This window comes from Electrophorus electricus, chromosome 8, assembly GCF_013358815.1.
Source record: "Electrophorus electricus isolate fEleEle1 chromosome 8, fEleEle1.pri, whole genome shotgun sequence".
In the NCBI taxonomy this organism is placed as follows: Eukaryota; Metazoa; Chordata; class Actinopteri; order Gymnotiformes; family Gymnotidae; genus Electrophorus; species Electrophorus electricus.
The window spans coordinates 17,071,642-17,099,362 of record NC_049542.1 but is presented as its reverse complement, the minus strand read 5'-3'; the positions used below and the strand labels follow the sequence as shown (position 1 = coordinate 17,099,362).

The following is a 27,721-nucleotide window of genomic DNA, read 5'->3' as shown; positions in this document are numbered from 1 at the left end:
CCTAAAAGATTTTGATTCCTCCTTCATCACATGCTAGACCTGGCAAGGCACTACATTAAGGGCTGTTCAGTGGCAGGATCAGAGAAGGTTGCTCTGAAGATCAGAGGAGGCCACGCAGAAGATCAGAGGAGGCCACTTCAGGTACTAGCCCTTGCCACTCAGCACCCACTGCCAGAGGGCACTCAAGGTCGCTGCTCACCTCTCTCCCACTTCATTTCCTGCCCCGACACTCTCTCAGGGAGCACTCTCAGATGTGCTCTCGCTCCTGCAGCTTCCCACAGCCACCGGCTTGATGGCCACATGGCAGGGTGGAGTGCCAGGGTGGAAGTCGTTATCGGAGCTGGACTCAGCCCTGTTGATGTGTTCAGGATGCATGTAGGAGCTCCACCATTAAGGCCTTCTGGCCCTAACCCAGGCCAAGAACACAGCGTCTGCTGAGCCCAAAGGTTTAAAAACAAGCAGATGCTTATTATGATCGATTTGTCACTTTGTATAAAATTTGCAATCATATTTAATTAATGGATACAAAAAAGATTTGGCATGAACTCATGGGGGAGAACGATTAGCAGCTAATCACAATGATACTTAATCAAGGGGAAAATTAAACTGTGCTATTGAACATCGCAATGACCCAGAAGATACAGAGCCTCTCTTTTCAGATGATCAGTATAGGCCTCTGGTGCATTTAACACACTATCTCTAGAGGAAAAGAGAAAAACACAAACAGCTGGCTCCTTAATGAGTGACCACCCTCCACATGTCTTAGCCTATTCCTCTCTGCCAAATAGCTAATCACTTAGCATCTTCATCCTGACACCCACATCTCTCTATACTTTCCTCTCATGCTTTCCCAGCCAATCCTAATCTCTTTGACCATTTGGAGAGATGTTTCTGACCTCCAAGAAGAAAGGCCCAGGACCCAAAAAGGCATTCATTACTGATGCTGCTGAAGTATCAAGAATAGTAGCATTATAACGGTTCTCATGGGGTAGCATGTTTCAGCCATCTTGACATCTAATCCTACTGTAATATGTGGCTGAAGCTTAAATACACACGTGCTTTCAGTGGATCAACTCTGCCCCCTGCTGGCCATGGGCTGTAGAAGTTCAAGCCTGTCAATTTTAAACAAATCACATAAAGTATTCTGTTGGCCCGTGCCTTAAGTCAGATAACAGCATTCAAATAATTCAAGGGGGAACAAGGAAATCAGATGGCTGCTGCTAATATGATAGACTCTTAACTGAAAACAAAGTACAGTCAGTCCATCAAAAATATGTCTAGCTGTTGCAACCCCATGCCTGTGCTTAACAAAATTACTATTCTCAAAAAGGCTGTTTAAACACAAGGCTTGTACTGGAGACAACATGAAACCTAGCAGACAACACACTGCAGCTCACTCCAGCTTCTGAGACAGTAGCACAAAAAAGAACAAAATGCTAAACAAACGAATGAAGGAAATGGATCCACTACCCAAAATGAATGAGACTTAAGTCCTAAGGGTATCAGCACACAGATAGTGCATTCAGAAGTGCATTCAGATCTGCTAGAAATACTGCCTCACTGCTGCTGAAGAGGATGGCATAACACACAGACATCATGGGGACTGGCTCGGCATTTGACTGCTTGTTACCTGAAGGGTCAGAAAGTTACCAAGTTTCTCATAGAAAAGTAAAGGAAAAAGAAAGGAACATGTACACTGGCAAGGATTTGTAGAGCTCTCTTTTTAAGCTGCACACCTACCAGCTAATCCATATGCTTTAAACGTTGAGGTTATTTGTAGTCATTAAAAAAATGCTGGCACATCTTTAAAGAGGAGCACTGTCTTTATCAATCAGATACACTGAGGAGCCAAGCAGCGAAATTACTACAGATCAGAGTCTCCCATAAATCTCCTTTAATTGTCTTCATTACTTTATTAAGAGTGTGCAGTGCTAAAGCAGACTGTGTTCAAGTATGAGCCTGACCAGCCAAATCAAACCCACCAATCAATATCCTTGCATGCGGAGATTATTGCAGCACCTCAATTTCAAACTTCCATTACCTCACAGACAAGGTCAGCCTTTTCTAAGGGTCAACAGAGGCAGGTGTCACCCCTGTTGCGTTACTGCCAGCAGCCCTTAATAAAACAGGAGCTAATCGCTGAGGGAAGCAAATACTCAGAGACAGCAAGGTGAGAGCCCATCTGTGGAGGCATCAGCTGCAGGAACAGCTGCACGGCATGCTCACGTGATTAAGACACCCCACTATCGGGGGGTGCTAACGCGGACTATGAAAAGGGCTGCTGGGGTGTGCCAGGCAAAGTTGCTCAGCCCTCACGTGGGTTACCTGGCAAAATGTGGAGGCATAGTGCAACTGTCTGAAATTCAGATAGGATCGCTTCCGTGCCTAAATCGATAAACTTATGTATCATAATCAATAAAAGCTTAATAATTTAGTATTTATACTAATTAGTATTTGTAACACAGAACAAATGGTGAAAGAAAGGGCAAGCCGGTGGGTTTCAGCACCCACAGTCTGTGTGGCCGCCAGCTAAAGTGCTGCTCTACAGGTGCAGGCTCCCTCCACTGCTGGGAGATGCTTGGCCAGTTGGACATCCTTGATGGGATGCTTCCAAGCTGCCTGCTTTGGATGGGATGTGCTGGTATATCGGTGTCATGTGCCGGACCTTGGAGATCGAACTCTGTACATGGAGCAGCAATGCAAGGTATAGTAACAGGCTTTACGTGCAACAGAGGAAGGCACCGGTATCCCACACCACAAAGGTGGAGGCCATTATTCAGTAGTGGAGACCACATGCATAGCAGTGTTCTCTCTCTGCACTTCAGGGAGTGAAGACTGGGCCAAAGAGTAATGAAATCGATACTTGTATCACCCCTGAAAGATACGAGTTCTGACTGCTGATTGATGTTCTTTACACACTGTAAACAACTTGTACATTTTAATGCTTGCAGTCAAGCAATCTTTTTGCTCTTTCAAAAGCATTTACTGCTCAAACAATAGCCTGTCAGTGTGAGCAATTCCTCAAACTCTGCCCCTAAGAAGAGTTTTATCAACATTGTCACAGAACTTATCCAAGAAAAATATGCCTCTCTTTGACATTCTCCAGGATCCAGCTAACAGAGTGTGATGCCGGCTGGCACGGATTGCAAATGACTGTGCCTGCCCTGCCGCCAACACCACATTACTCTACATCAGGACCACGGACAGGGGTCATCACTGGGAATTCAGAACCTTGGCGGAGAACAGCAACTCCCATGTCAAGAAGCCCGGGGAGTGAAATAAGGGCATGAGTCTGGCAGGTTTTGATGGGTCCCACCCACTCAACCCCAAGCTCCACCCATTTCAGCTCAAGTCCAAACAAACACAGGAGATAAATGCCAGTATGCCTAGGACAAGTCTGAGAGTGCCAGAGATTCTCCCTAGCCAAACTTCACCCCCTCTCTCTCTCCCTCCCTCCCTCCCCTGATTCACAGCCTCTTCTTCCTCTCTACCTCACCAGACAATTGTGCTAGAAGCCACAATAAGTCAGTGACTATGGTCCCCACCCATGGAGCCCCAGACCTACACGCCTAGATGTCCTGCATCATCCTCTATCTGAGTGGCACCATGCCCTCGCTCTCCACCCTCATCAGATTTCTGCCACAGCCTTTGATGGCAGAACCCTCTCAGGGACATAATTCTGGATAATGTGCTTGAGTACTGGTAGTCATGCTGCACTGGGGCCAAATCATGTCAGAAAGGTGGAAAATTATTATTCTGTGCTCTGTTACTTTCAATGCCTGTGCAAACAAATCAGAAAAAGAAACCTTCCTATGTGTGTAGGAATTTCTCACACAGCATATCGGTGAAGACCACTAAGGAGCATCGGTTTTAGCTGTTGACTTCAATGCTGTCACACATATGGTGCAGTGGCTACATACTTTGTACCAAGTACAAACAAGTAACATGTTATAGCAGCAAACAAGCGAGTCAGAACTCAAAAGTGCAACACTTTATGGACATAAAAGAAAGTGCATTGGGCTAAAGATGTGCTGCTTGAAGTGGTGTAGAAGGGGAAAAGCACGGCAAGACATCCATCCAAACAGCTCCAGGCTGAGTCTCACGGGGGCATGCCTATCATTGAGGGCTGAAAGCAAGCAGCCATAGGAAATCAATGAGCTATGCAATGACAGCATAGCCTGCAGCTTTTCTTAGGCAATGTCCTGGAAACAAAATGCAATACGTTGAATGGGAAATGAAACAAACAGAAAGTACCTGTGAGCATAAAGCTTTAAGTGAGCTTTGCCACTAAAGGCCAAAGCATTGCAGTGAGAACATCTTATAGGGGCATTCCATCTACAAATGCTAATGAGGAAAAATAAGAGCATGGTGCTGGCCTCACACTGATGTCCAGGATTATGTGCTTACCATTTACATAGTATAGAAATCTTTAAACATTGGTGTAATGTTTTTATTTTCACTTTTTGTCCAGTTTTCTGCTACCAGACCTTTTATGCTGAGGTTTTAACCTGGCTTGCCGGCATTCACCTTCTCTTCCCTAGTCCTATATGAATTGCTCCATACGGAACATGCTTACATATAACTAAAGTGTCCATATTTTGTTAATTTGCAACCTATTACAAAGGATTCAGAGACAGAGACTATGCAAGATATCACAGAGCTAAACTCATGGCCAATGGCCATTTACACAAAAAGCGGTGTGATAAGCAACATGTATGAAACACTGATATAACTAATTAGTCAAACAATTTAAAAATCAGTAGCAATAAGCTACTACGTCCCCACCACCTGGGAAGCTTGTGTGAGCACACCCGGAGTCCGCAGGCCAGAATGCTGAATCTCTGCCAGGGGTGGTGCTTCAGCACTATTATTGTTGACCACTGTCCAAGCACATGTGGAGGGGCAGGACCCCAGGATCGCACATGGCTGGCTGCCACTGATGGGGACAGGAGGTACGTGTGAGGGCGGCAGCATAAGAAAGGAACTGCCAGCCTCAGTAGGGGTGAGTCACAGAGAAGGTATCTCTCTCTCTCTTGCCCCAGTACCAGGCACAACCACAACCATACTGCACCAGAGACAGATATGCCACTAGCCAAACCTGGGCCATGCCACTGTGTCTCCTATGAGCCACGTCTGGATAATAAACAAAGTGCAATAATGGCAGCTCTTTGGTGAACTAGTCACTGGCAGCCAGTGGAGGCATAGCTAGGATTACCTCAGGAACACAGACTTGATGTGTCAGGTCCTTCAAACTCTTGAAACATGCTGTCTAAATATTATCTTATGAATGACAATGAAGCAAAAATAAAGAAACATCCCAGACATGCAGCATCTGTACTGACAGAAGTCATGGATGACCGAATATCAGAAATGCATTTAGCTAGCTAGCTGTCAACCGTGAAAATTGTGGGTTTATATGTTAGACTGTCCAACTGCTACCAAGACCTTTAGTCGACCATAGGATGGACTAAGTAAACATACAGTAACTGGGAACCGTGCGAGTACCCTGAGGCATCAAGTCGTTTTTCATTTGCACCTCATTGTAGTTGGCAGTGAACTATACAGTATATTTATTTTTAACCGTATCAGTATGGTGCCTGTTACCTTATTCAAAGTCGGCTCAACTAACCTTTTTTTATGTCTCTACGACATACCATTCTCACAAACTCACGAAACAGAAACACCAGCGAACGGATGACTTCCGGTTTTGTACGGTTTTGTAATATGACTGGAGAAAACTGTGTTACGCTTAATCGTTCCCAAATGCTGGATGCTAAATGCTAAACGTCTGCGCTAGTTACAAATAAAGTTTAATACAAATTGTTTTATACGACAATATAACATTTAGAACTTGATACTATTTTACACGTTGTTGTGGTATTTTCTATATTTAACGGCCCATGTTTCCATACGGGCAAATTTGATCGTAACTCCGGAAGTACCATGCTTGTTTTCAGCTTTAAGAGAAGTAGGTAGCTACATAGCTAGCTATCCTAGAATTCTATGTTTGATATCTAACGACAATTCTAAAGTTAATTTAACAGCACTATTTTGGTCAGTTCTGTCTCCCAAGTTGCTGGACAGCTAAGAATAATAACAGATTGGTCGCTAGAGTTTACAAATTTGAGCAATCCAATAGACAGATAGCTAGGTTAGCCAACTAGCTCTACCTTAAGTTGAAATGAAGATAAAACGCCAAAAACTCGCAAAGAAAACGATCAGTTTTTATAAGTATAATTTTGGTTTTCGGGAACCATTTCAAATACTGGTCGATGGAACATTCTGCCAGGCAGCGTTGAAAAATAAGATCCAAATCAAAGAGCAAATGCCCAAGTATTTTATGGGAGAGGTTCAGCTTTGTTCCACAAAGTAAGTCAGTAACGGTGCATATGTTTTTCTTGTCGTATTTGTTTTAGTTCCAGCTATGAGCTCTCTCTCTCTCTCTCTCTCTCTCTCTCTCTCTCTCTCTCTCTCTCTCTCTCTCTCTCTCTCTCTCTCTCTCTCTCTCTCTCTCTCTCTCTCTCTCTCTCTCTCTCTCTCTCTCTCTCTCTCTCTCTCTCTCTCTCTAGATGCGCTCTGAATGAACTGGAGACTCTTTCAAAAGAGTTATACGGGGCAAAGCTGATCTTGCAACGATTTCAGATACGGAAATGTAAACATGCCAAGGAGCCGGTGCCAGCATCTCAGTGCTTATTGTCATTGCTCGGAGACACAAATCCCCATCACTACTTTGTTGCAACACAAGTAATCACAGCTTGTTTTCAAATATTACCAAAAGGAGTTAAATTCATGCAGCTGACATTCCTGTTATAAGAAATCCAGAGATATGAATTGTACAAAAGTAGCATATGTGAATGTTAAGGACTGTATTTTCTAATGTCCAACTTTTAGGACAGAGAGTTGACAGCAGCTCTAATGGAGATCCCTGGTGTTCCTCTGCTCTATATTATCCTCAACACCATGGTGTTGGACAAGCCCTCAGCATGCTCGCTCAAGCACGTGGAAGCAGTACAGCTGGGTGAACTGGTGAGCTCCACTCAGCAGCAGAGCATCCAGACCCTGAAAGCCGAGCAGGGCCTCAGCAAGGTGAGGGAGGAGGGGCAGGGCAAAAAGCGCAAGAGAAAACGTGGCAACCCAAATCCTCTAAGCTGCCTGAAAAAGAAGAAGCAGCGAATGCCACAACAGCCCAAGAAGGCAGACGGAGAGAAAAAGAAGAGGAGCAGGCACAGGAGGCATAGGCCTGTTGGTCTGAACGTCGGTGCGAACCCAGACACCGGCAGTGCTCCCTCATGACCCATGTTCTTCTCATGAACCCCATGCAAAAGCTTTGACGTTTAGACATGGTTTATAAAAACCCAATTTATTTAGAAGCTGCCAATTTTTCTATGAAGTCATTTGTTAAAGGTTTGATGTTATAATAACAGTTGTCAGTTCTAGTTATGTCTTCATAAAGTGAGTGCAACAATTTCAATAGATATATTTCGATATATATATTAGCTATGGAATGTTGAAAATGTCTTCAAGAGTGATGCAGGTTTACTTACCATATATATACACTTGGCCAGTGTGGAGCTGCTAACTTGCAGCTGATTAAAAAGGTTATTACTGTTAATTTAACTTCAAACCAGCCTGTCTATCACCTATCAGCTAGTCTCAGCCTATCCATGTGTGGTCTGCCTGTATGCAAAAATGTTTACAAATGGCAAGTATGAGTTGCTTTGCACTGGCCAGCTCCTTAAAATTCAAATGTTCCCTACCTACCACAAGGGGGAGGTAAAACGTCCTGTATATTTGTGTTACATTATGGTAATCACTAACAGGCTATGCAATTTGAATGCAGATAACTGCAGTTGCTCTTTTGAGCCTTTTATTGAAATGTTTTGCAGAACTGTAAGACGATTAAGAACAATAAAGCCAGTTTGATCACACTCATACTTTACAGAATCAAGCTTTTGAACAAATAATATCATACTTAACACAAATCTGCAATGATTACCATATTCTCAGTTTGTTCAGATAGATGTAATGGAGAGAGATGAATGGAGCGTGCTACACATTATAATTTGGCCAACTTTTTCTGTCAAGTGTGGTCAGACATGAATAACCCAGACAGCATGCAGAGTTGCTTTCAGTTCTTGCCAGTGGCCTGAGTCTTTTGAGGGAGCCACAGGCCCACTGTTCACTGTGGCCTTGCCAGACTGCTTGCAGTCAGCCTTGGACTCATTCAGCATGTGCACTTCTGTTGTGTCAGATAGGATTCAAGCCCTTTGTAGAATTGATATACGTGTTTGAATAATTCAGGTTTAAACAGCCCAAATTGTACCCAGGCTATTTTTGTTATAATGTGTTATTTATTTGAGTGAGCAAGACAGATGTGGTCTCATTCATTTATTCAAGCTGAAGGTACACTTTGTACAGCATGTGATTACAAGATACGCATGATAAACAGATTGTGTTAAATGGCTATATATACAAGCCAATAAAAAGAATCAGATTAATCAAGATGAACTTGAAGCAGCATTGGTTTCATGCTTTGCCTTTATTTTATATGAAGCTCTTTTATATGAAATCTACCCTGTATCCAGATTCTAAACATTGTGCAGAAGTGTGTGTGCGTGGGTGGGGGGGGTACAACGACTCAGATGTCCTACTCCATCTTCCATCTTTTGTTACTTGCTGTGTCTTTAGCCTCTGCCAAGGACATTCCATAGACTTACCCAGTTGTCTTGAGCAGCACTGTGCAGATAACCATGGTAACTCCATGTCCACATGTTCTCATCAAGGGAATAAACAGTGTGTGTGTGTGTGTGTGTGTGTGTACGTGTGGCATGCGTGCCTGTGCTAGTAAGTGGGTGGGGGGAACTGCATGGCTGTGTGGGTAAGTGGGTGGGTGTCTCTTTTCTAAGTCTCTGTGGGTGTGTGAATAAGACAAGCTATATGGTAAACATGAACGTCATTGGGTCTCACAATAGAGCCAACATCCCTCTTTCTGCGTCATGCTCACACACAAACATATTACTGGTAACTTGTAATACATTGCGGGAGGCGAAGGGGTTCTCAACAGTACTCATCCAAGTGCTGACCAGTTAGAGTTCAGTAGTAGGGTGGCAAAGCTGGCAGAGTGCTAAAAAAATAGACAAAAACAAAGCTATTCTTTTTGCTGCTTAGATAACAATAGCCAAGATCCTTTTCTATAGAAGTTATCCCTAAAATAATGGAAGTGGTTTTGACCAGACTGAGAGACTTCTCATGTAAGGAAGCCACCTTCGATGACAGAGATCGGCCGGCGGCAGAGGAGGTGTGCAGGGTAGGGAGCCTGAGTCCTCACCACAGTGGCCGGCTGGATATCGAGAGCGCCTTGGCCTGGCTCCGGCGAGAGCTGGTAAGACCTCATTAGGAGCATTCAGACGATTCTTCCTTACTTAACAGAAGGCGTTTCTGCGTTTCGTTTTCTTACTCTGCCGTTCTGAATAAGAGATGCTGATCACTGCTGTGCAAACATTTTTGGCCCTTGGCATATATTATGGATTTTTTTTACTATGTTTTTTCTGATTATCATTTATGTACATTTAGTGTTAGTCTTATCCACTGTTGTTTCCAATGTTATCTATCGGAATTTTGCCGTTTTCAGACTGATAAAGCTTTAGATAATTTAATTAGTTCAACATAATGTATAGGTGTACAGGAGGGTGTACAGTATAAGCATACAGTATTTATAGAACTAGGCTCCAGAACATTGGGGGTGGTTACACTATAACCCCAGCATAAGGCCAGTGAAATCTAAGAACAGCAGTGGTTATCCTGCTTGTGGAAGATTTTACTGCCAAACAGTAAAATGTTACTGTCCTTTGTCACATGACATGCAGAGGTCACCAATACAATGTCCCACACCCAATGTTCCCATGGGTTGAAAGTAGAGTATCCCCATTGTCAGCAACAGATATAGCACTTGCCACTCTCTCAACCACACACTCTTAGCCCTTGCAAACAAGGGTTTCAGATGTCGACTTCAAAAGTAAAAAAGGGGAAGATGAAGAAAGACATGCTGTTGGACGTAGAGTTTTCTCTCCCTTGTCACTGACACACAAAGGTCACCATTACAAAATCCCACAACCCACAAGGGTTAAGCACAAAGATGCTCCATTGTCAGCAACAGATCTATCACTTGGCCTTTAAAGCCTTCGTCTTCACTCTTCATCCTCGTTATTAAATGACAAACAAGAGGATCAGATGTCCTTAACACCACATGCAGGGCAGGTGAAGAGAGGAATAGTTTAAAAAGGTGTAGAAGTCTTTTTCACTTAGCTCAACTATGACTGGCAAACTTGGTTCATATTCATTTCTGTAATTTCACACTAGAATGTCAGATGTAACTAAAAAGATTTTAGTCAATCAACATTAATCAAACTACAAGTTTGATTACAGAATCATTTAATTTGTTTAATTTGTTTTATTTACATCATTTGAAATGTTGTTGAAAATGTATTTACGCATACAGTATTTCACACATTTGGCAGTGAGTCTTATCCAGAGAAACTTAGAATTTCAATCGTGTGACGGAGGTAGATGAATCTAGTGTTAGGGGTCTTGTCCAAAGACTCTTACTGGTGTGCTATAGGGCACTTGCCCATGCGAGGGATTTAACCCCACAGGACAGGCAACATTATTACACACTGCTCTTTGTCAACTATGTTTTTATTTCTCTGGTCAACACAGCTTCTTGTTCCTTGTTCCTTCATGTTTATATATCTAAATTAGATTGCCTGAAGATGCATTTTGAAGATAACTAGAGAAAGATAACTAGAGAAAGTATAAGTATCTTGCAAACAAATATTTAACATGCCCTCTGAATTAAAGACATTCAAACAAATGTTATATGATCTAACTGTTCAGTTAGAAATTTGAGGCTTGGTGAAGTGGCCCTGGACAGAAATGGTCATTTTCCTACTTAAGCACTCAGCATATGCCAATGTGTCCATCTGAGAACAAGGATTTCTAATGAGACAAACCGCAGGTTTGTGCTTTTCTAGAGTAAGACTTTTGTAGTATTGCCACGGTATCCAAGAGCTCAGAATGCAAAATGTGGTTCAACTGGAAGCAATGACCCCTGCCTTTTATTCCTGTCACTTCCAATCAGAATCTCTTGGGCAGTTTTTCAGAAGTCTGCATAACAGGAAAAGAAAAATACAGGGCTGATTGAGCATTGTTTTATGCTCACCACCATAAGAAATTAGTAATGCTTCGGCAATAACTGAGGAAGAATCTCAATTAAGCCTACATAGGGACCACCACAAACACACACCTGATGAGACAAGTGCCAAGATGTGGGAAGTGTTCTTATTCTCTAGAATGTCCAAAGGTACTCAAGCTCGAACAAGCTTTAGAAGAAAGTTCTTTCCCTTTTATTACATGCTTTCCTGTTTGCTATGAAATCCTAACATGATTGTAACCAAGTAATTGGGGTAGAGGAGGAAAAAAAGGAGTTTTGGCGGGAACAATTTTTGTTCACGCCATTCCTCATCTTGGGATTGGGTTGGTCATTGAATGTGCTGGAATTTGAGATATTATTTTCTTACAATAAAGGCAATTAGACTGCCCCAGCTCTTCATAAAGCCAAAGGGAGCATTTGCATCTGAAAGAAACACTGTCAATCTGAAATAGTTTCAACAGCCAGTCTGCTGAATGAAGAGCCAGTCAGTACTGATGCCCTAACCCCAGACCTGGCCTGTCATGTTTCTGTGGAATTGTGTGCATGTCTCTTCCGTCTAGAATATAATTATACAATTATGCTATAATGTCAAGGTCTGTCTTTTTAAAAGTTGTTGTCTATGAACCTTAGGTTGTTTTGAACCTTAGGAAAATATTTTGACAGTCTGTGAATAACTGTCAACAATAGTCTTTAATGGGTTCTCATTACACTGTCTATTTGCAGTCTTTTTAAGAAGATGATCCTGGAAGACAAGATGACATTGTGCAATACTTTCATATAAACCCTATAGATACAAATCTACAAAGAGTTTAATTAAAGATAGTCACCAGAATCCTGATCTATTAGCTGCAGTGTGCAGGTAAAATTAAAACATCACACCCAAAGCAAAGCAGAAAAGTACATACACATGTCTCAGATTTGTTCACTCCCTAATTATGTGACAAACATAAAAAAAGATGTCATTCAGGGGATGTCAGTGCTTCCATTCTTGCAGTAGTGGTATAGTTACACTGTTGTTCTGAAATCCCAGACAGTGACTTCAAAACATCGCAACAAATAAACATCATCTCACATGGTTTTCTGCATTTTAGTTTACAGATGGTTGTGAGACAGTGATGGTGTGTGGTGTGTCTCTCGTGCTTTCGCAGATGGAGATGCGCTCTCAGGACCAGGTCCTTATCCGACAGCTGATGGACCTCCATGCAGGCATCCAAGAGCTGAAGCAGGAGTATGTCCTGGATAATGGGGAGGAAGAGGAAGAGGCAGTACCAGAAGAGGAGGAAGAACCATGCTGGGACTCGGGGAGTGAGGCTGGAGGGAGCAGCTCATCCTCTTACTCAGGAGAGAGCAGCTTGTACCCGTCCGTTTACCCCCTATTCCACATCAGTGCACTGCACTTCAGCTTTCAGCCCAAGAGGGCCTTCAGCCGACGCAGCTCAGTGCCATAACGAGGTGGCAGGGCCAGCCAAACGAATGGAGAGCTCACTTAGTACATTCTCCGATGCCCGCACGTTATCAAAGTATCACTGCCTGCACCCTACCATAACCACAGTGCATTATGTATGGTTAGTATAAGGGAAGCATTCTGGAAACACATGTGACTGCTTTTGTAGGCACTATTCATAAGCGGTAGGTTGGAGTAGCTTTTGTTGTGAGCTCTGAATATTGTCACTGATCTCAGTTTCACTTTGACAAGGTCTCTTGACATTGGCTGCGGTTCTCTATTGTGTAACTAAATTGTATGCCACTGACAAACTTTGTTTTGATAAAGCACTTTGTAGGTGCGTGCGTGTGTGTGTGTGTGTGTGTGTGTGTGTGTGTGTGTGTGTGTGTGTGTGTGTGGACAAAGATTTGAAAGTATGTGCCTTATGCCTTTCACAATAGTGTTAGTCTTTATATTTGTGTTTATATTTGCATAGAATTCTTAATGCATGTGCGATTACATTTGCCCTTCACCGATAAAGGAATACACTGCCTTAGCAATTAACAACGCTGCACCATGTTGAACTATAGCAAAGGTCTTTATCAAATGAATGCCTCAGTCAGTGCATCAGTGATCTTTATGACAGCGACTCAGACTGAATCGCTGCAGTCTCTGCAATCAACATTGGATGGTGACTGAGGGTTTGGTGGAGCTGTTAATTGTACTTAAAGCTGTCACCAGCATTCATTGACTAATCAGTCCTGTTGATCATAGATTAAAATAACACCAGAATCAAACATTTTAATCCTGCAACAATAATCACTCTAAAGGTTTTTTGTAGTATTATAATTATGTTTTCATAATCTTTCCATCTAGACAATTACTTGTAACACAAACAAACTTAAGAATGACAAATCAAAGCAAATGTATTTATTGAAAAGTAATCAGAGAGTGTTTATATGCATGGCACTGAATTTCCAGCTCTACTGCACAGCGTATAAATAAATTCAGTTCAATTCAACTGTATGAGTATAACATTATTACCAACAGATATAGTCACAGAGTGACAATAGCAAGGAAAAACTCTAGAAGAAGCCTAGAGAGGAACTAGTCTCATAAAGGGAGCCCATCCTCCTCTGAGCCCCACTGAATAGTGTTCTTAAATTCATGTAGAACTACGGAATAACAGCATTCAGACTATATGGAAAACGCACAAATAGTATTCATTCTGTTTAACATAATATGGGATGTTAAACATGAGTACGCGAGAAGGAATCCCAGTTTGAGTATAAAACAGCAACAGCCTGAGTGGGAAACATTCAAACACTCAAATTGAAAAAGAGGTACAAGAACAGTTTAAACCTTCAGTTAAAATTATGCATTTGAGTGGTACGAAAAACAGGCAATAAGTGGAATAGAAATGTATTTTATTCAGTATTATTGATATACAAACTAGCATGCTTTATTAACATGCTGTTCTCTACATTTCATGCTTAAAATGTCATCAGACTAGCCAATAGCTTGCATTATCGTAAAGTAAAGTTTTTATCAGGGAGCCCAATTAATCATTTGAACTGACATTCAAAAATGACTCTCCTTAATGGTAACTACTGACCTTAAAGACTCCCAGCTGTGTGTGAGGCCAGCATGCTGACTTGCAAACACTCCTGCAACACTTCCAAACCAATGAGAGTGTCCTCAGCATTAAGGATCCCATTCAATATTCAACATAAAGTCTGTCAGGTTTTTCATTTCACAGTTAACAAAAATGTTTTTTGTTTCCTTTTCTTTTTTCACATGTGACAGCACTGTAATATGCAGAAAATAAGCATCACATTTATACTTTTTAAGAGTAAACAACACAAATTTTGGCATTAAGAATTTGAGCAACCTGCCTTCACTCCCATAACAAAAGCTGATGGAAGTCTGTAGTTTTTCACATGGAGGTCAGGGCTGTTCATGGCTTTTGGGGTCCAGTAGAAGTTGCCCAGTCTCCCTCCTCAGTCTCTGAATCTCCGTGTTGAGAGCGAGCAGAGTGTGAGCCAGCTGCCTGTCCTGTGAGCGCATCTCCAGCTGCATGTTAATGACAGACCTTCACATGAGCACTGCTACAAACATAAGTATTCACACAGCCCTGCTCACTGTACCCCACCGCTGCTCTCTCTGAGTATCAAAAAAAGGAGCCTATATGAAGAACAGGATCAGTTGTTTCCCTTGGCATGCTCTTTTTGGTGGACTGAAGGAATCTATTTGGATCAGTTTGAATCAGCTTGATTGACTTTTTTTTATCTTTCTTATAGCAAGAATGCATTGTGTTATTCTGGTTAGGCAATATAAGATTTAGTTCACTGGGTCAAATCATCAAACAAGTAATGCAACAAACCCAAAATCATTTTCCTAGAAGAAAAGTTTCAGTATCATACAGAAAAGCTGCTGTTCAATATTATTTATATTTCATGAATTATATTATATATAAAACAAAAACAAGTAGTATAAATAACAAAAACAAGTAGTATAAATATATACTACTGATATTTGAAAGGAAATGACATTTATTATCTAAAGATGAAACATTACACACTATATCTGAAAGAAAATAGTTAAATATATTTGTAATCATTACTGTGAACAATGTAATCGATATGCATAACGTTAAATTAATATAAAATAATAGATTTATATGTTGTGTGTAAATATTGTATTCATTTCTTAAAAAGCAACATATTTATAAGTTTTGGACACATCTTATACTATTACTATACTACAATACTATATACTACATGTTTTTGTTTTTTTTACAATATACACATTATAATTTTATTATTTAGATGTTACAATTTGTGTATAATGAACTACATCTATACCACATATGTATTTTTATGCTACATTGCTGAATCAGTATGAGCAATGAACAGTGCTTGTTACTAAGAGGCTACAAATGTCTATAGCCACTGTTCACTGTAGTCTTTAGCACCTTTTCATAAATCAAAGCATAGAACATATTGAAAGAATTATCTAAAACATAAATCTGAATTCAACATATGTCCTTTGTTGTAGTCTGGACATCTAAAAGTTGTAGTCTTTGACAAGGCTCAGCATTCATCCTCTAAACTTCATCTACCATAGCAGCATAGCAGTCTCTCTAGCCATTACCTTCCAGATGACAGTCCTGAGTCCTGAAACCCCAAGAACTTTTTGGAGTGGAAAGAAAATGCTCCCCATGCAGACCCCTTATTAACTTGTTAACTGAGTCCAGAAAGATTTACAAAGTAAATGTGAATGACTCTGCAGCTGCTCTGGGCCATGCAGCCAACTCACCAGTTCAGATCGTAACCAACTGATTGCTCCATCTATCTTGGCTCTGCGCAGCTCTTCGTTAGCTTGGAAACTCCTGCCGACACTGACCATAGCCATACCGCTTTCTGAGGACACTCTTGGCACCGCAGTCGTCCTGAAAGCATGGAGAAGCTTGTTTTTAATGTTCTCCAGAACCATAATGGACACAGCATCCTCATACTGGGTCTCTGGGTTCATTGTGACATCCAGGAGAGGGTCAACAGTGAATGAGAGTGTGGGAGAGGATGCCCTGGTCCCAATAATAGCCCTCCTCAGGGGATTGAATGCTTTCGCGCTTCTCACACACACATCTATGGTCCAATGTCATCAAAGGTTTTTTTTTTTTATCCCGCTCCCACCACCTCTGGTGACTCCCCATGCTTGTATCTTATATCCACTCTATCTTTTAACTTGGCTTTCCTTTTGATCTTCTCTCACCTACACTCTTTTTTGGTCCATTCACCAAAACACAGTGGATCTGCCACTGATGAGCAAAGTGTTTAAGACCTTGTCCCGCATCCTGCCACACTAGGGTTGCCTTGTTTTGTCACTGTTACTATGGAGAACCAATTCTGCTGCCCCCCCCCCCCCCTCCCCCTGGTAACCCCAGTAAAAATGAAGGGACAAAGACCATTGTTTCACCCAAAAGAAGTGAAAGGTTCAGGGGGCCTTTCTCTCTCTTTCACTCACCCCCACTACACGGCCATTCATCCTTTGTGTGAGAAACGGGCTGTGAGAGAGATCTCAGTCGAGTCTTTGTGATGGAGTACAGTGTCTCGATAGCTACTTTTCTCCTGACCTTTAGGCAGGGTTTACAGCCTGAAAAGCCCTGATCGTCACTCCCCTACGTCAAACAAGTCGCTAGTTAAGAAGCCGGAGCCTGTGCTTTTCAATAGAACACTATGAAGCTTGCTGTGGGGAAATAGAATTAGCAATTTTGTGTGGAAAGTAAGTGCATTCCCCCAGAGGCAATGAATCCCCAGCTTCCTGGCAGGCTTGACACAATCTTTTCACTCTCTCTGTAGAAACAGGCACAGAAGTCCAGTGGGCCGTCCCCAGTGGTGACAGACATGCGCAGGGGGAGGTCGGGAAAGCAGGGTGGGACGCATGCTGAAGGGTACTGTCGTCCATCTCATCATCTACCTCGTCTGTCACCTCAAAGCAGATTTCTTCCCCATGTGTTGTGTCAGAAACAGAGCGAGCGCTTTATGGAGAGAACTCTGTTTTATGGAGGACACAGGCACATTTAGCTCAGCGTGCAGACAGCTTGTTAAGTGCTTAAAGGACAGTTTCTCTCTGCTTTGCAACGAAGAGCATGAATGGTTTCTAATATCAAGATCATTGTGAAAGTCTATTGGATTACAAAGTGGCGGGAATGGAGGAGGGGGGATAGAGAGAGAAATAAAGAGAGAGAAACCACAGTGAGAGAGTGAGTGAGTGAGAGTGTGGTTGTGGTATGTAATATAGCAACAGTTGCACAAAGGTCATTTGAGCATGGGCAAATGTGAGATCATGTCTTAAGGTCAATCAGTGGGGCAAAGCTTAGCAATATAACAAGAGGTGAATAAAGAACCATTAAATTCGCAGTGACAGCTTAGAGAGAGACATTTAGTACCTGCAGAATTGCCTCCATCCTAATGGTCTAGTATGAGTCCTCTGTGACTATTTCATACAAACACTATTATATCCATAAGACACAATTTATTTCATCTATAGTAAAGACTGGCAAGTGTTTTATTAGGAAGGAAATTAGCATTCAACAAAGAGTTGTTCAGTCAGTCTATTAATTTTTATCTCAGCACAGTATTGATAGGATTCATTCTGTTCTGAGGATAGAAGACACTCTGAAAAGGAAAAACTATATGCTCTAAGGTGTCATCCCATATGAGGCGTTTGGAATAGCTTTGAGGTGTTAACATGACAGAGCATTTTTTTGAACCGGAACATTAATAAAAACATGTCGTATAAATCTAAATCTTTCTTTTTTTTTAAGAACTCTCCATTATACATCTCAAACTGTAAAACGAGTTACTGCTTTGAAAACTGATTTAATTGTTTATCAGCTCTGGAGCCACTATATAATTATGTGCATGCTGCCTCCTATTGGTAGTAGTTCGTAATTACAACTGATTGAGGGTGGCAAAGCCAAATCACGCAAAGCTTTATTTATTCTTTCAACTCTATGTAAAAGTGCTGTAAAGTGAATGATAATTAGTATCTTATGGATTTCACCAATAGTATCAAATATATAATCAAGACACGTATATAATACATGTCTTTAAGTGGCTTTTATTTCTCATGATTAAAACGAAAATTGACAGATAATCTGTGATATATTATCCTTTTATTAAAATGCAACCATTAAATAGGAATATTTACATGAAACAGTGAAAAATTCAATGAAAATACAAAAATGTTTTAAAAACAGAATATCATATACAGTATGAAAATGTCATAACTACATGGTCAAAAATAGATTAACTTTCAAGGTGCTATACAAAAGTTTATCATTTTAGAAAAAAACATCATTTTAGAAAAAAACAATTCTCTCATCAAACACCAAGACAATTTGCTTTACAAAAGCTAGGCAAGAACAAAGGGTGATTGCTTAGCCGTATGCATATTTGTCAGACGGAGCTCTGTCATTCAGAGTCATCTGGCCACTCAGTTTCATCAGCAGCTTCACGATAAGGCCCGCCTGAGGACCACACACAGCAACTCGTTCTCAGTAGTCCACCTCACGCTGACATTGCAGGTCAACTCAGAAGGCCAATAAAGTGGAAAAACTAACACGTTCCGTACCTGTTTTGTATGCACCACAAAGTTCTTCTTGTTCTCGAGGCTGTGGATTTGGACATACTGGTCAGCCTGTCCAAGCTGCCAGATAAAGGTTCCATACGCGAGGCTGAGGTGGAGCACCTGGGGCATACAGGGACAGGGAAGAGCTCAGCTGATACATAAGACAGGTGGACAGTACCTACAGGACATGCAAAGGTGCATGCAGCATGCCATGCTATGCTTGTACTTAAAGCCAGAAAACAGAGTATACAACAGGGACAATGAAGCAAAAGGATACACTTAGTAATACTAGCATTGCATTTTCCCCACTTTTGTTTCCATGTTCATGAGGTGTAGGCCTTTGGTGTTGACCCCCACATAGACACGGATGACCTTGTGGGTGCTGGAGCTGGCCTTGGTGAACACCTGGCCAGTAAAGAAGGCAGCGCCATATGTGGGAATGTCCCAGCAGTTCTGCAGGAAGAGTCTCTGCAGGTGATGCATCTCCTTACTGACTCCCTCACTGGTGCTCAGGCTCTAGGGAGGCCGTTCACACACAGATGGGAGTTTAACCTCACACCCAGTATCAAGTCAACATGACAAACCCTTGCTTTTATATACAGAGCAGTATAATGGAAATACATTTTATTATCTTATATTAATTAGGTACACACAAGTCTAGATTATCCGAGTCTGAGTGAACAGGTCATTTATATATTGTTTAACTTCATAAGAGGATTTTCAGATAAAAACATTTGATTCTTTAGGAAATAGTAGTGTTATTGAACAGTCTTGACTCAGACTGTAGTCTACAGGTTTGAGTAATACTGCATCATGGTAACCCAGTTTAAATGCAAACCCTCCACCCAAAAAAAAAGATCTGATACTGCAACCTACCTTATACTCATGAAGTATCCTGTTGGTCCAATGGTGTGCTTTACTCTTCACTTTGGATATGGGAACTATGGATTTCAGGTTTTCCTCACTGTTAAAAACATACTTAAATGAGAGCAATGCTTTCATATCGCTGAAGCATTAAACAATCAGCAAACGCTGACTCAAGAGGCTAGTGTTCAGAAGCTGCTGCTGGCACTCACTTTAGAAAACCTTGCTTGTGTTTCTTGCTGTCGTAGTTGCCGTAGATGATCTGCAGGAGGAGGCTGGCCAGGGTGATGAGCTTGCTGTCCGGTGAGGAGAAGAAGCCCTTCAGGAGGAAGTGGCGTGCTTCATCAAAGAGGATAAGGATTGACAGTGGGTCTTCCACCTGCAGAACATTTGCATTACAAAAGCAAAGTTTCAGTCATTTCAGCTGTTCATGTGTCTTATGTTTAGAGCGGACCTTGTCGAACTGAACAACTGGACAAACATTAATGCACTGTACTTAGACATGCTATAGCACAGCTGCCCACGAACTGCCATGGAGGGCCTGGGTCCAGCACAGCTAGGTAATTTCCTTGCTCAAATACACTTGCTTCAATTCATCAGCTTATCAGGTTGAGTAAGCATGGCCCTCCAGGATCAGGGTGGGGCATCTCTGTACCAGAGAAATGACAGAACTGGAGAAGTTCATACAAACCTTTTTCTCAATGTCCAGGGGCAGGCGGACATCCCTGCGGAGGAAGAGCTGGGCGTTTTCCCTCTGGGGGTCCAGCGCCGTCAAATCAGTAACGATCTCAGGCCAAATGCGCAGGTGCTGTAAGGGCTTGTGGTACGGCTTCAGCTGCAGACCTTAAAGATGACGACAATGGCTCACTTCCACAGTGCATGATCCTGCTTAGCTACTTTACCCTCTTTACATCCTGATTAGCATGGTCTTCAATACAAATGGTGTAACTGTGTAACATAAATGGAACACAATACTGAATTTATTATGAATCCTAGCTTTAACAGCTACAGCAGTGGTTCTGATAGAGGGAAGTACAGCCACCAGCAAGACAGCTGCATGAGGGGTGGTGTTTGAAGGAGCTCTGCTGTTCTAGTACTCACTGAGGTTCTCAGAACAGATCCAAATGGTGAAATACTGCTGGGTGTCCTGGGACAGGCGCATGCCCTCCATGATCTGCTGCACCGTGGTGTTGTTGCCGTGCTTCAGCTCTACTGAGCGGTAAGAGCCATCCATGCGGTAGATCCGGACCTTCTCGTACTAAAACACACGCGTCACTCAATATTAGCACAAGCCAGGGCTCCAGGCATGTACTCATTACAAACTCATGTGTAGGCACTCCTAAACACACAGACCTTTCGGATGGGCATGTCAGTTTGTGAACACTAGAGAGGTCCTAGAGGGGAAGGTGGGACATCACACTCACTGGTTGGTTGTTGGCCTGTTTGAGGAGTTTCACAGTCTCCTCCCAGTTGTTCTGTTTGTTCTCCTCACAGACTTGAAGGGGTGAGCGTTTCTGCTGGTCCTCAATGTGCTTTAGATGAGAAAAACATAAAACAGAAATCATACAAAAAACACAATAAAACAAAAACAAAACAAAAAAGCTCATACAGAAAACAAAACAAACCTGTCTTTACTTTTGTACCATTGATATTACATATATTAAACACCTAGACACTAGCTCTGTTGATCCCAAATTCTCATAACTGATATTGCTGGCCAGTGCAAGAGCACTGCTGAGCTCAGTGTGAAAGTGCAACTCACTCTGTCTATCTCCGAATGCTGCAGCAGGAGTTGCACGATCTCGGAGTGACCACCACCAGCTGCAAAGTGTAGGGGGGAACTGAGCTGCCCGTTCAGCAGGTTGGGGTTGCAGCTGCCTTTCTCCAGCAAGAGCTTGGTGGCCTCCACTTTCCCATGCCTGCAGAAGCACAAGGATGGGTACATCTTCAGTCACTTTGTGGGGACCAATGAGATTTAAGAGAGAGAACAGGGTGTGGAAAGCACATGCCAGCATGCATAATGAATGGGGGCCCAGTGGTCACTGTCCAGCTGTTTGACAGAGAAGCCGCTGTCCAGCAGCTTGGAAAGAAGCTCTGTGTCTCCCTCACAGGCACTCCGGTGCAATGGGAAGTCATCCACCCACTGGCGCTCCCTACAGTACAGAGGGAGTCATAACTTATCAGCAACTGCTTGTACAGCTTAGGATAAAGAGAAAAACTGAGTGCTGTATATCGGACTGCTCAAAACAATAATCTTAAAAAATAATACTAACGTTTAGAAAGGGTCCTTTTCCAATACAAGGAATATCCGAACTCATGTCAGATTGCAAAATTTGAGAGTAATACACTGCACTATCATTAATAACTCACTTGTCCTCTGTGACACTGGTCATGCTATGTTGCCATTTCTCTCTTTTTGGAATCTGGATCTTGGAATAGTCTGGTGCTCCCAAGCCAAAGTATGGATTAATGATGACTTTATCCACCTTCACATACACCATCATTACAATTTATTACAATCAACACAAAACAAAACAAAAGCCAAGCTAAACTGGCTTGTGGACGTAATGGCACAGTGACAAGATCAGCCAGATGTATTTTATTAAACAGACTGCACAAACAAGACTCTGAAAATGTTCTCAGTGGTACATGTTAGAATGGGGTGTTTCACAATCTTAAATCTCATTGTATCTTGCTGTCTCACCCGGTTGGTGTATTGCAGGTCTGAGCCATAGAGCGGATTCTCAATGCACATGTCGGCCTTCTCCAGAGACATCATCTTGCTCTTGATCTCCAGAGCAGTGTAGCCCATGTGCATTGGCCCATCGCTTGGCTTCCCCTCCATGCCATAGGCTGGGTTGTTCACGTTGGTCTTGACACGCTCTATGGGAGCAGGTCTGAAGAGCGCGGGAATGGCATGTGGCACACTGTGTTGCTCCGCTAACCATCTGAGGGCACCAGAGATATGCGCCAGATTAAACAGTGGCGTGCTCCTTTCCAACAAGTTTCTTCAGTCATTTAACTAACTAAAAGGTAAAAGGTGACCTGCACTGACACTCGTGCTAAAGTGTACATGGCCAGATGTTTAACACAGCAATGACCAGTTAATGCAAGCACAGGAACAGAAACCTTTTTGATCTCCTTAGCTCTCAGTCTTTCTGAGTTCCTGACCTTCTCATGAAGTTCTAATGATGTAAAGCTGAAACCTACTTGTCTAGGCCGAGCAGCATCTTCGAGGTAATTGAGGAGAAGTGAGCACTAGTTTCACTGCACACTCGCATGATGTCTTGCAGGCAGTAAAAACTGGGACTCCCAGGGTGATAGACAGATTTGCTGTTGTCTGGAGTGGATGAGAAAGCAGTTTTAAGAGGGCCCTAGCCAGAGTGGATTGCATTACCTGAAATACATGTGTTTAGCATAAAGAGTTCCTCTTACCTTTAACATTAATTGGCACAATAAATAGAGAGGCCTCTTTCCCCTCATTCTCCCCATCTAGAGGAAACTTCTTCATGTGTACCACACGCTTCCCTGAGGTAAGGACCATACAGAGTCTTAGCAACCCTTGAAATAAAGTACTTTTATGTTTTTAGATCAAACATTCAAATATGCTGGTGTCATGGATGAAGTAAACAACATAACCACCTCATAAAAATCCATGCTTCCTGCTGGTTGGCCACATTAAAGGCTTCATTTTTTATTACCATGCCTTTGATTAATGATGTTCAGTAGCTAGTGATTAATGATGCTTAGAACAGATGATTGCATGATTCCATGGAAATGGCCTGTTTATCCCAAGCCAAGTGGAATTTTTGGAAGAGTCTTATTTGCAATGTATGTTACACAAACACAAATTTGTCTTAGTGAGTGCACATGTAACATATCCAAGAGATTGACATACTGGACTATTTACAGACATACAGAGGTATAGGTAATATAGGTTATAGGTAAATAACTAGACATTAAAATAGAGATATTTTTAGAATAGAGCAATAAGAGAAAGAAGATATAAGAAGCAATGTTGAACATGTGAAGAGAGATGATACTGACCTATGATACCCTGATTATTTGATATGGGCTTAGTTGCTTCATCTACATATTCAAGAACTGACTTCGTTTTGTCACTGTCTGCATGAATTTTGGTCCCTAAGAGAACCTTCTTCCTTTTCTTCTCCTTACCCTCAAGTGGAACTTCGATCAACAGAATCTGAGGACACACACCAGTTAAAAAAAAAACAAAAAACAGTAGTTTTTATATTAATATTAATCAAGATATTAAAATTCAAAGCTAGTAGCCTATTAATAAAAATAAATAATCAGTACTTTGTTACTGCCTTACAATATTACATTAGTAGCTGCATTATAGTTACAATAAAAAAGTAAAAACAAGTAAATAAATAAAATGCTAATTAAAAAAGTCAAAATCAAAAGGCTACCATTACCTCGTATGCTTTAGCGCGGTACTCCTTAGAGCTTAGGCTCACGGAGTTCTTTGGACGAATAACAGCCACAAATACATCTTCGAAGTCTTGATTGCCCATCACGGAGCTTTTCAGTTTCTAGTAAAGGTGACTGTCTTAACACCATGCCTGCAGTGATCAGTCAACAGTAAAACACTTCTAACATGACTAGTTAGATAGCTTCCTAACTGTTTACCATTCTGCTAAACTTCTAAATACTCAATACTATAACGATGTTTGAGCAACTATACGTTGTAAAGATAAATATCTTTTTTTATTTGTAAAGCAGTTTTAATTATATGTATGAAATGTCTAACTAGCCGGTTATATAAACAAACCTACTTTGTATAACTAGCTGGATAGCTAGTTAGGTCGCCAGTTTTATCGCAGTACAACTACAACAATGAACAAAGAAACCAGATTATGTTACGTTTTGTTTACTTGACAAAGAAACGAGTTTTAGATAGAACTGATACTGCTAATGAGGCTAACTTGATATGACTACGAAAATGTGCTCGTAACAAGAGCCAACACCTTGCTAGCTAGCGTTAGCAAACTTACAACAAAGTAAAACAGTTCGCTAGCTAGGTTAGCTAGTTTGCCCAAATGGTAATGGCTGCGGCACCACCTATGTCTGCTATTGTAATGTGTTATTAAGATCTTATTACATAGTGCAAAACTATGAAAACATACCTGGACAGTTGTGCTCTCATATTTATGAGTTAGCTAGCTATCTAGACAACTAGCTAACTAACTACCTAGTTCAGATGAGCTTTCAATTCTTTCAACTTCCGGTCGCAGTATTCTCCAGAGGATGGCGTTACAAGATGTTGTCAAGACGGTACGAAGAGCGTAACGTCCCCGCTAGACACCCACAGCTTCACAAAGCGGCTGCTACAGATGGCTTGCCGATAGTGGTGGTTGTACCTCAGAGACCGTGAAAAAATAGCTAGGTAGCTAACTAAATAAGCAAAATTGCTTTAATATTTCATTTCTGTGCTGCCTGTTCTGCTTTGGGAATTGCCTCACTTTTGGAGAATAACACAGGTTAACCCATGTAACCATGACAGTTAGTTATCCCAGTCAGGCAAGGGTAACAATTTTCAAGGTTTGTAGGCTATTGTCGGATTTAAAAACAAATTATATCGTAAAGTATACTGTATACTGACCGTTAATTATCGATCATTATCTATCCTAGATCTCAACAAACTTTGCTGTTAACTCATCGAAATCACACATGCCACCAAAGCGACTGTCAACAGACTTTTATTCTACTGGTTGCACAATAAATAGAAAAATACAGATAAATGTAACTACATTAAACAGTAGGTAGCCCGTGGTAATGTAAAATAGAAAGCTAGTGGGGTGGAAGATTTTTGTGTTGCTTGGCAAAAGTCTATTCACAGTCCAGTTGCGGAACTATTTGTGTTGGCGGAGCCTAAACAATTATTAATTGAACAAACAAATCATAATTATTACGGTTAATTAATATATGGCTTTATACTGTTGTAAAAAGTCTGTGCTGATATTCAGTAAGCCTATAAGAACACTCTATCCTTGTGTGCTATTACTTAAATAATTCACACAGATGAAATCCCATGAAATCCAGATAATCCTATACCATAAGAGTCAACTCTGGTCAGTTAGCTATAGCAATAAATATAGGTTAGCAAGGCTATAGTAAATGTTTAATATATTTGTGCATGCATTTATCATTGTTTTTGAGCTGTAACTGATTTTGATCGATGCTTCATTTTTTAAGGCTATGATGCAATGCTATTGATTCAGTGTGCAGACGTTGAAACATGATGAAAAGTTTATTGTGAAAAGTATTGAAAACATTTTCGAGCAAAGCTCGAATATCACAGTAAAGCCACAGTAAATGTAGTTTACATTTTTGGTATGTATGTGGTTATATATTATTAAGGGGCCAAATACAGAAGGAATGCTATTTTCTTGCTATTCTTCCACATTGGAGTGTATAGCATGTTGCAGAACATGCCATCAAGGGTGGGCAGGGGTGTCGCCTCCACCCATAGACTATATACAGAACGGGCCACCGTACTAAAATTAAACGCACTGGCCACCCCGCTAACCGCCAACGACTGACGGTGTTTCCCGCAGGCTTAAAATTTAATCGTGGTGGTAAATGTAGCTTGCAAAGGTTAGTAACCTATAGCAGATATACCTACAGTTTACTGGTGAATTTGTGTGTATGTGGTTGGTTCGATAAGGCGCGTTCCTCCGTGGTTAAATTAGCGTTGGAAAATGTGTTCCCCTCTATAGCGGAGCTTCACTGCATGATGTGGATGTTGTGCATGGATGCCCATAGCCAACTGTGCAGAGAATCGTCCAGAAAACAGTAGGCCTATTTGTAAAACCATACCATATCGTTTTACGTTTAAGGGATAAATTATACATAGTTTCTGGTCAATTTCATTTCTACTTTCGCTCGTTAAAACACGGCTTCCAAAGATTCAACTTCTCAGTTTAGGATAAACGGGCAGTTTGCCTGGAGTGGTGTTTCGCATTCCCAAGACACATTCTCAATACGTCTGATACATTAAAATCCAGCTACTTCATGTTGTAGCATTAAACACGTCTGGCTGAATATCAAAACGAAATAAACACGTTCACGTTTATATACACACACTGGTGTTACTTTTTGTTACTGCGTGATTCCTCTGATATGTACTGTAATTTATTTTACATTTTCAGTTCTGTTTTGGTTAGTGTAGGCTTTATGCATTTTCTTGTAACGTGTATCTACAGCTTTTCATTTTCACCCACATACTGAAAATGCAATCTTCACGTCTGGGAATAAGTTACATAGATCGAATTCACTCAAAGATCGAAAGAGACTTGTAAATAATGTAAGATATTATGTGCTTGATATAAATGAAACTTTTGTTCTCAGCTAATAAGTTGGTCTACTCCAATATTCCAAATTTGAACCTATTAGTCTACTCAACCCTGGAACCAGTAAGAGTAGAATCAAAATTCTACATTCATCATACTAATTGCAACGGTCATGAAACTTTTTCAACATCTGATCAATTGTCTTACACACACACACACACACACACACACACACACACACACACACACGGAAAACAAACTCATAAACAGCACAGTACTAATATTTCGACTTAGGATGAGTCAAGAAATCAATATTTGGTGGAATAACCCTGATTTCTAATCACAGCTTTCATGTACCTTGGTATGCTTTCCACTTGCTTTTTCCAATCCTTATGGTCTTTCTCAAAGTTCAGTCTGGCTCTTCTTTGCTTCTCAATGAGCTGGGAGCAGTCACCAAGAAAACCATCAGTAAAACACTTCACTGTAATGGATTGAGATCCTGCAGTGCCCACAAAGTCCCTCTGCTCATGTACAGACCCATCTAAAGTTTGCCAGTGAATACCTGAATGATTCAGAGAAGGCTTGGGAGAATGTGATGTGGTCAGATGAGACCAAAATTGAGCTCTTTGGCATCAACTAGACTCGCCATGTTTGGAGGCAGAGAAAGGCTGGATATGACCCCCAGAACACTGTCCCAACTGTCAAACATGGAGGTGGAAACATTCTGCTTTGGGGCTGTTTCTCTAAGGGTACAGGAAGACTTCACCTTATTGA

General features: G+C 41.4%; 5 protein-coding genes across 7 annotated transcripts in view; 2 read left to right on the top strand and 3 right to left on the bottom strand.

Moving 5' to 3' along the window:
* The window catches only part of LOC113586992 (eukaryotic translation initiation factor 3 subunit H-like), a 29,720-nt gene extending 24,011 nt beyond the window's left edge, over window positions 1-5,709 (bottom strand). Inside the window, exon 1 of the mRNA XM_027025456.2 lies at window positions 5,630-5,709. The gene's annotated coding sequence lies outside the window, so the exon portion shown is untranslated. The remainder of the gene's footprint in view (window positions 1-5,629) is intronic.
* A 246-nt stretch (window positions 5,710-5,955) lies between these two features.
* Window positions 5,956-7,424, top strand: utp23 (UTP23 small subunit processome component). Its single transcript, XM_027025442.2, has 3 exons — window positions 5,956-6,369; window positions 6,570-6,744; window positions 6,892-7,424. Exons 1-3 carry the CDS (start codon window positions 6,182-6,184, stop codon window positions 7,291-7,293), a joined length of 765 nt encoding a protein of 254 aa, XP_026881243.2. The 5' UTR covers window positions 5,956-6,181; the 3' UTR covers window positions 7,294-7,424.
* A 1,548-nt stretch (window positions 7,425-8,972) lies between these two features.
* On the top strand, window positions 8,973-13,653 carry LOC113586979 (alanine and arginine-rich domain-containing protein-like). Its single transcript, XM_027025439.2, has 2 exons — window positions 8,973-9,382; window positions 12,358-13,653. Exons 1-2 carry the CDS (start codon window positions 9,215-9,217, stop codon window positions 12,655-12,657), a joined length of 468 nt encoding a protein of 155 aa, XP_026881240.2. The 5' UTR covers window positions 8,973-9,214; the 3' UTR covers window positions 12,658-13,653.
* Window positions 13,654-14,042: 389 nt separating this feature from the next.
* On the bottom strand, window positions 14,043-16,397 carry si:ch211-153f2.3. Its single transcript, XM_027025441.2, has 2 exons — window positions 15,951-16,397; window positions 14,043-14,705 (listed from the first exon to the last, which is right to left on the bottom strand). Exons 1-2 carry the CDS (start codon window positions 16,164-16,166, stop codon window positions 14,580-14,582), a joined length of 342 nt encoding a protein of 113 aa, XP_026881242.2. The 5' UTR covers window positions 16,167-16,397; the 3' UTR covers window positions 14,043-14,579.
* A 1,898-nt stretch (window positions 16,398-18,295) lies between these two features.
* krit1 (KRIT1 ankyrin repeat containing) lies at window positions 18,296-27,463 on the bottom strand. Of its 3 annotated transcripts, XM_027025459.2 has the most exons (18): window positions 24,782-24,932; window positions 24,431-24,483; window positions 24,071-24,217; window positions 23,679-23,835; window positions 23,067-23,159; window positions 22,842-22,971; window positions 22,336-22,579; window positions 22,002-22,117; window positions 21,641-21,784; window positions 21,394-21,550; window positions 21,056-21,163; window positions 20,733-20,889; window positions 20,323-20,474; window positions 19,844-20,010; window positions 19,644-19,731; window positions 19,077-19,283; window positions 18,771-18,887; window positions 18,296-18,666 (listed from the first exon to the last, which is right to left on the bottom strand). In XM_027025459.2, exons 3-18 carry the CDS (start codon window positions 24,167-24,169, stop codon window positions 18,577-18,579), a joined length of 2,226 nt encoding a protein of 741 aa, XP_026881260.2. In that variant the 5' UTR covers window positions 24,170-24,217; window positions 24,431-24,483; window positions 24,782-24,932; the 3' UTR covers window positions 18,296-18,576. The 3 variants fall into 3 exon arrangements, with proteins under 3 accessions (XP_026881260.2, XP_026881263.2, XP_026881261.2); XM_027025462.2 differs by lacking the exons at window positions 24,431-24,483; window positions 24,782-24,932 and adding an exon at window positions 27,305-27,463; XM_027025460.2 differs by lacking the exon at window positions 24,431-24,483.
* Window positions 27,464-27,721: the final 258 nt, after the last annotated feature.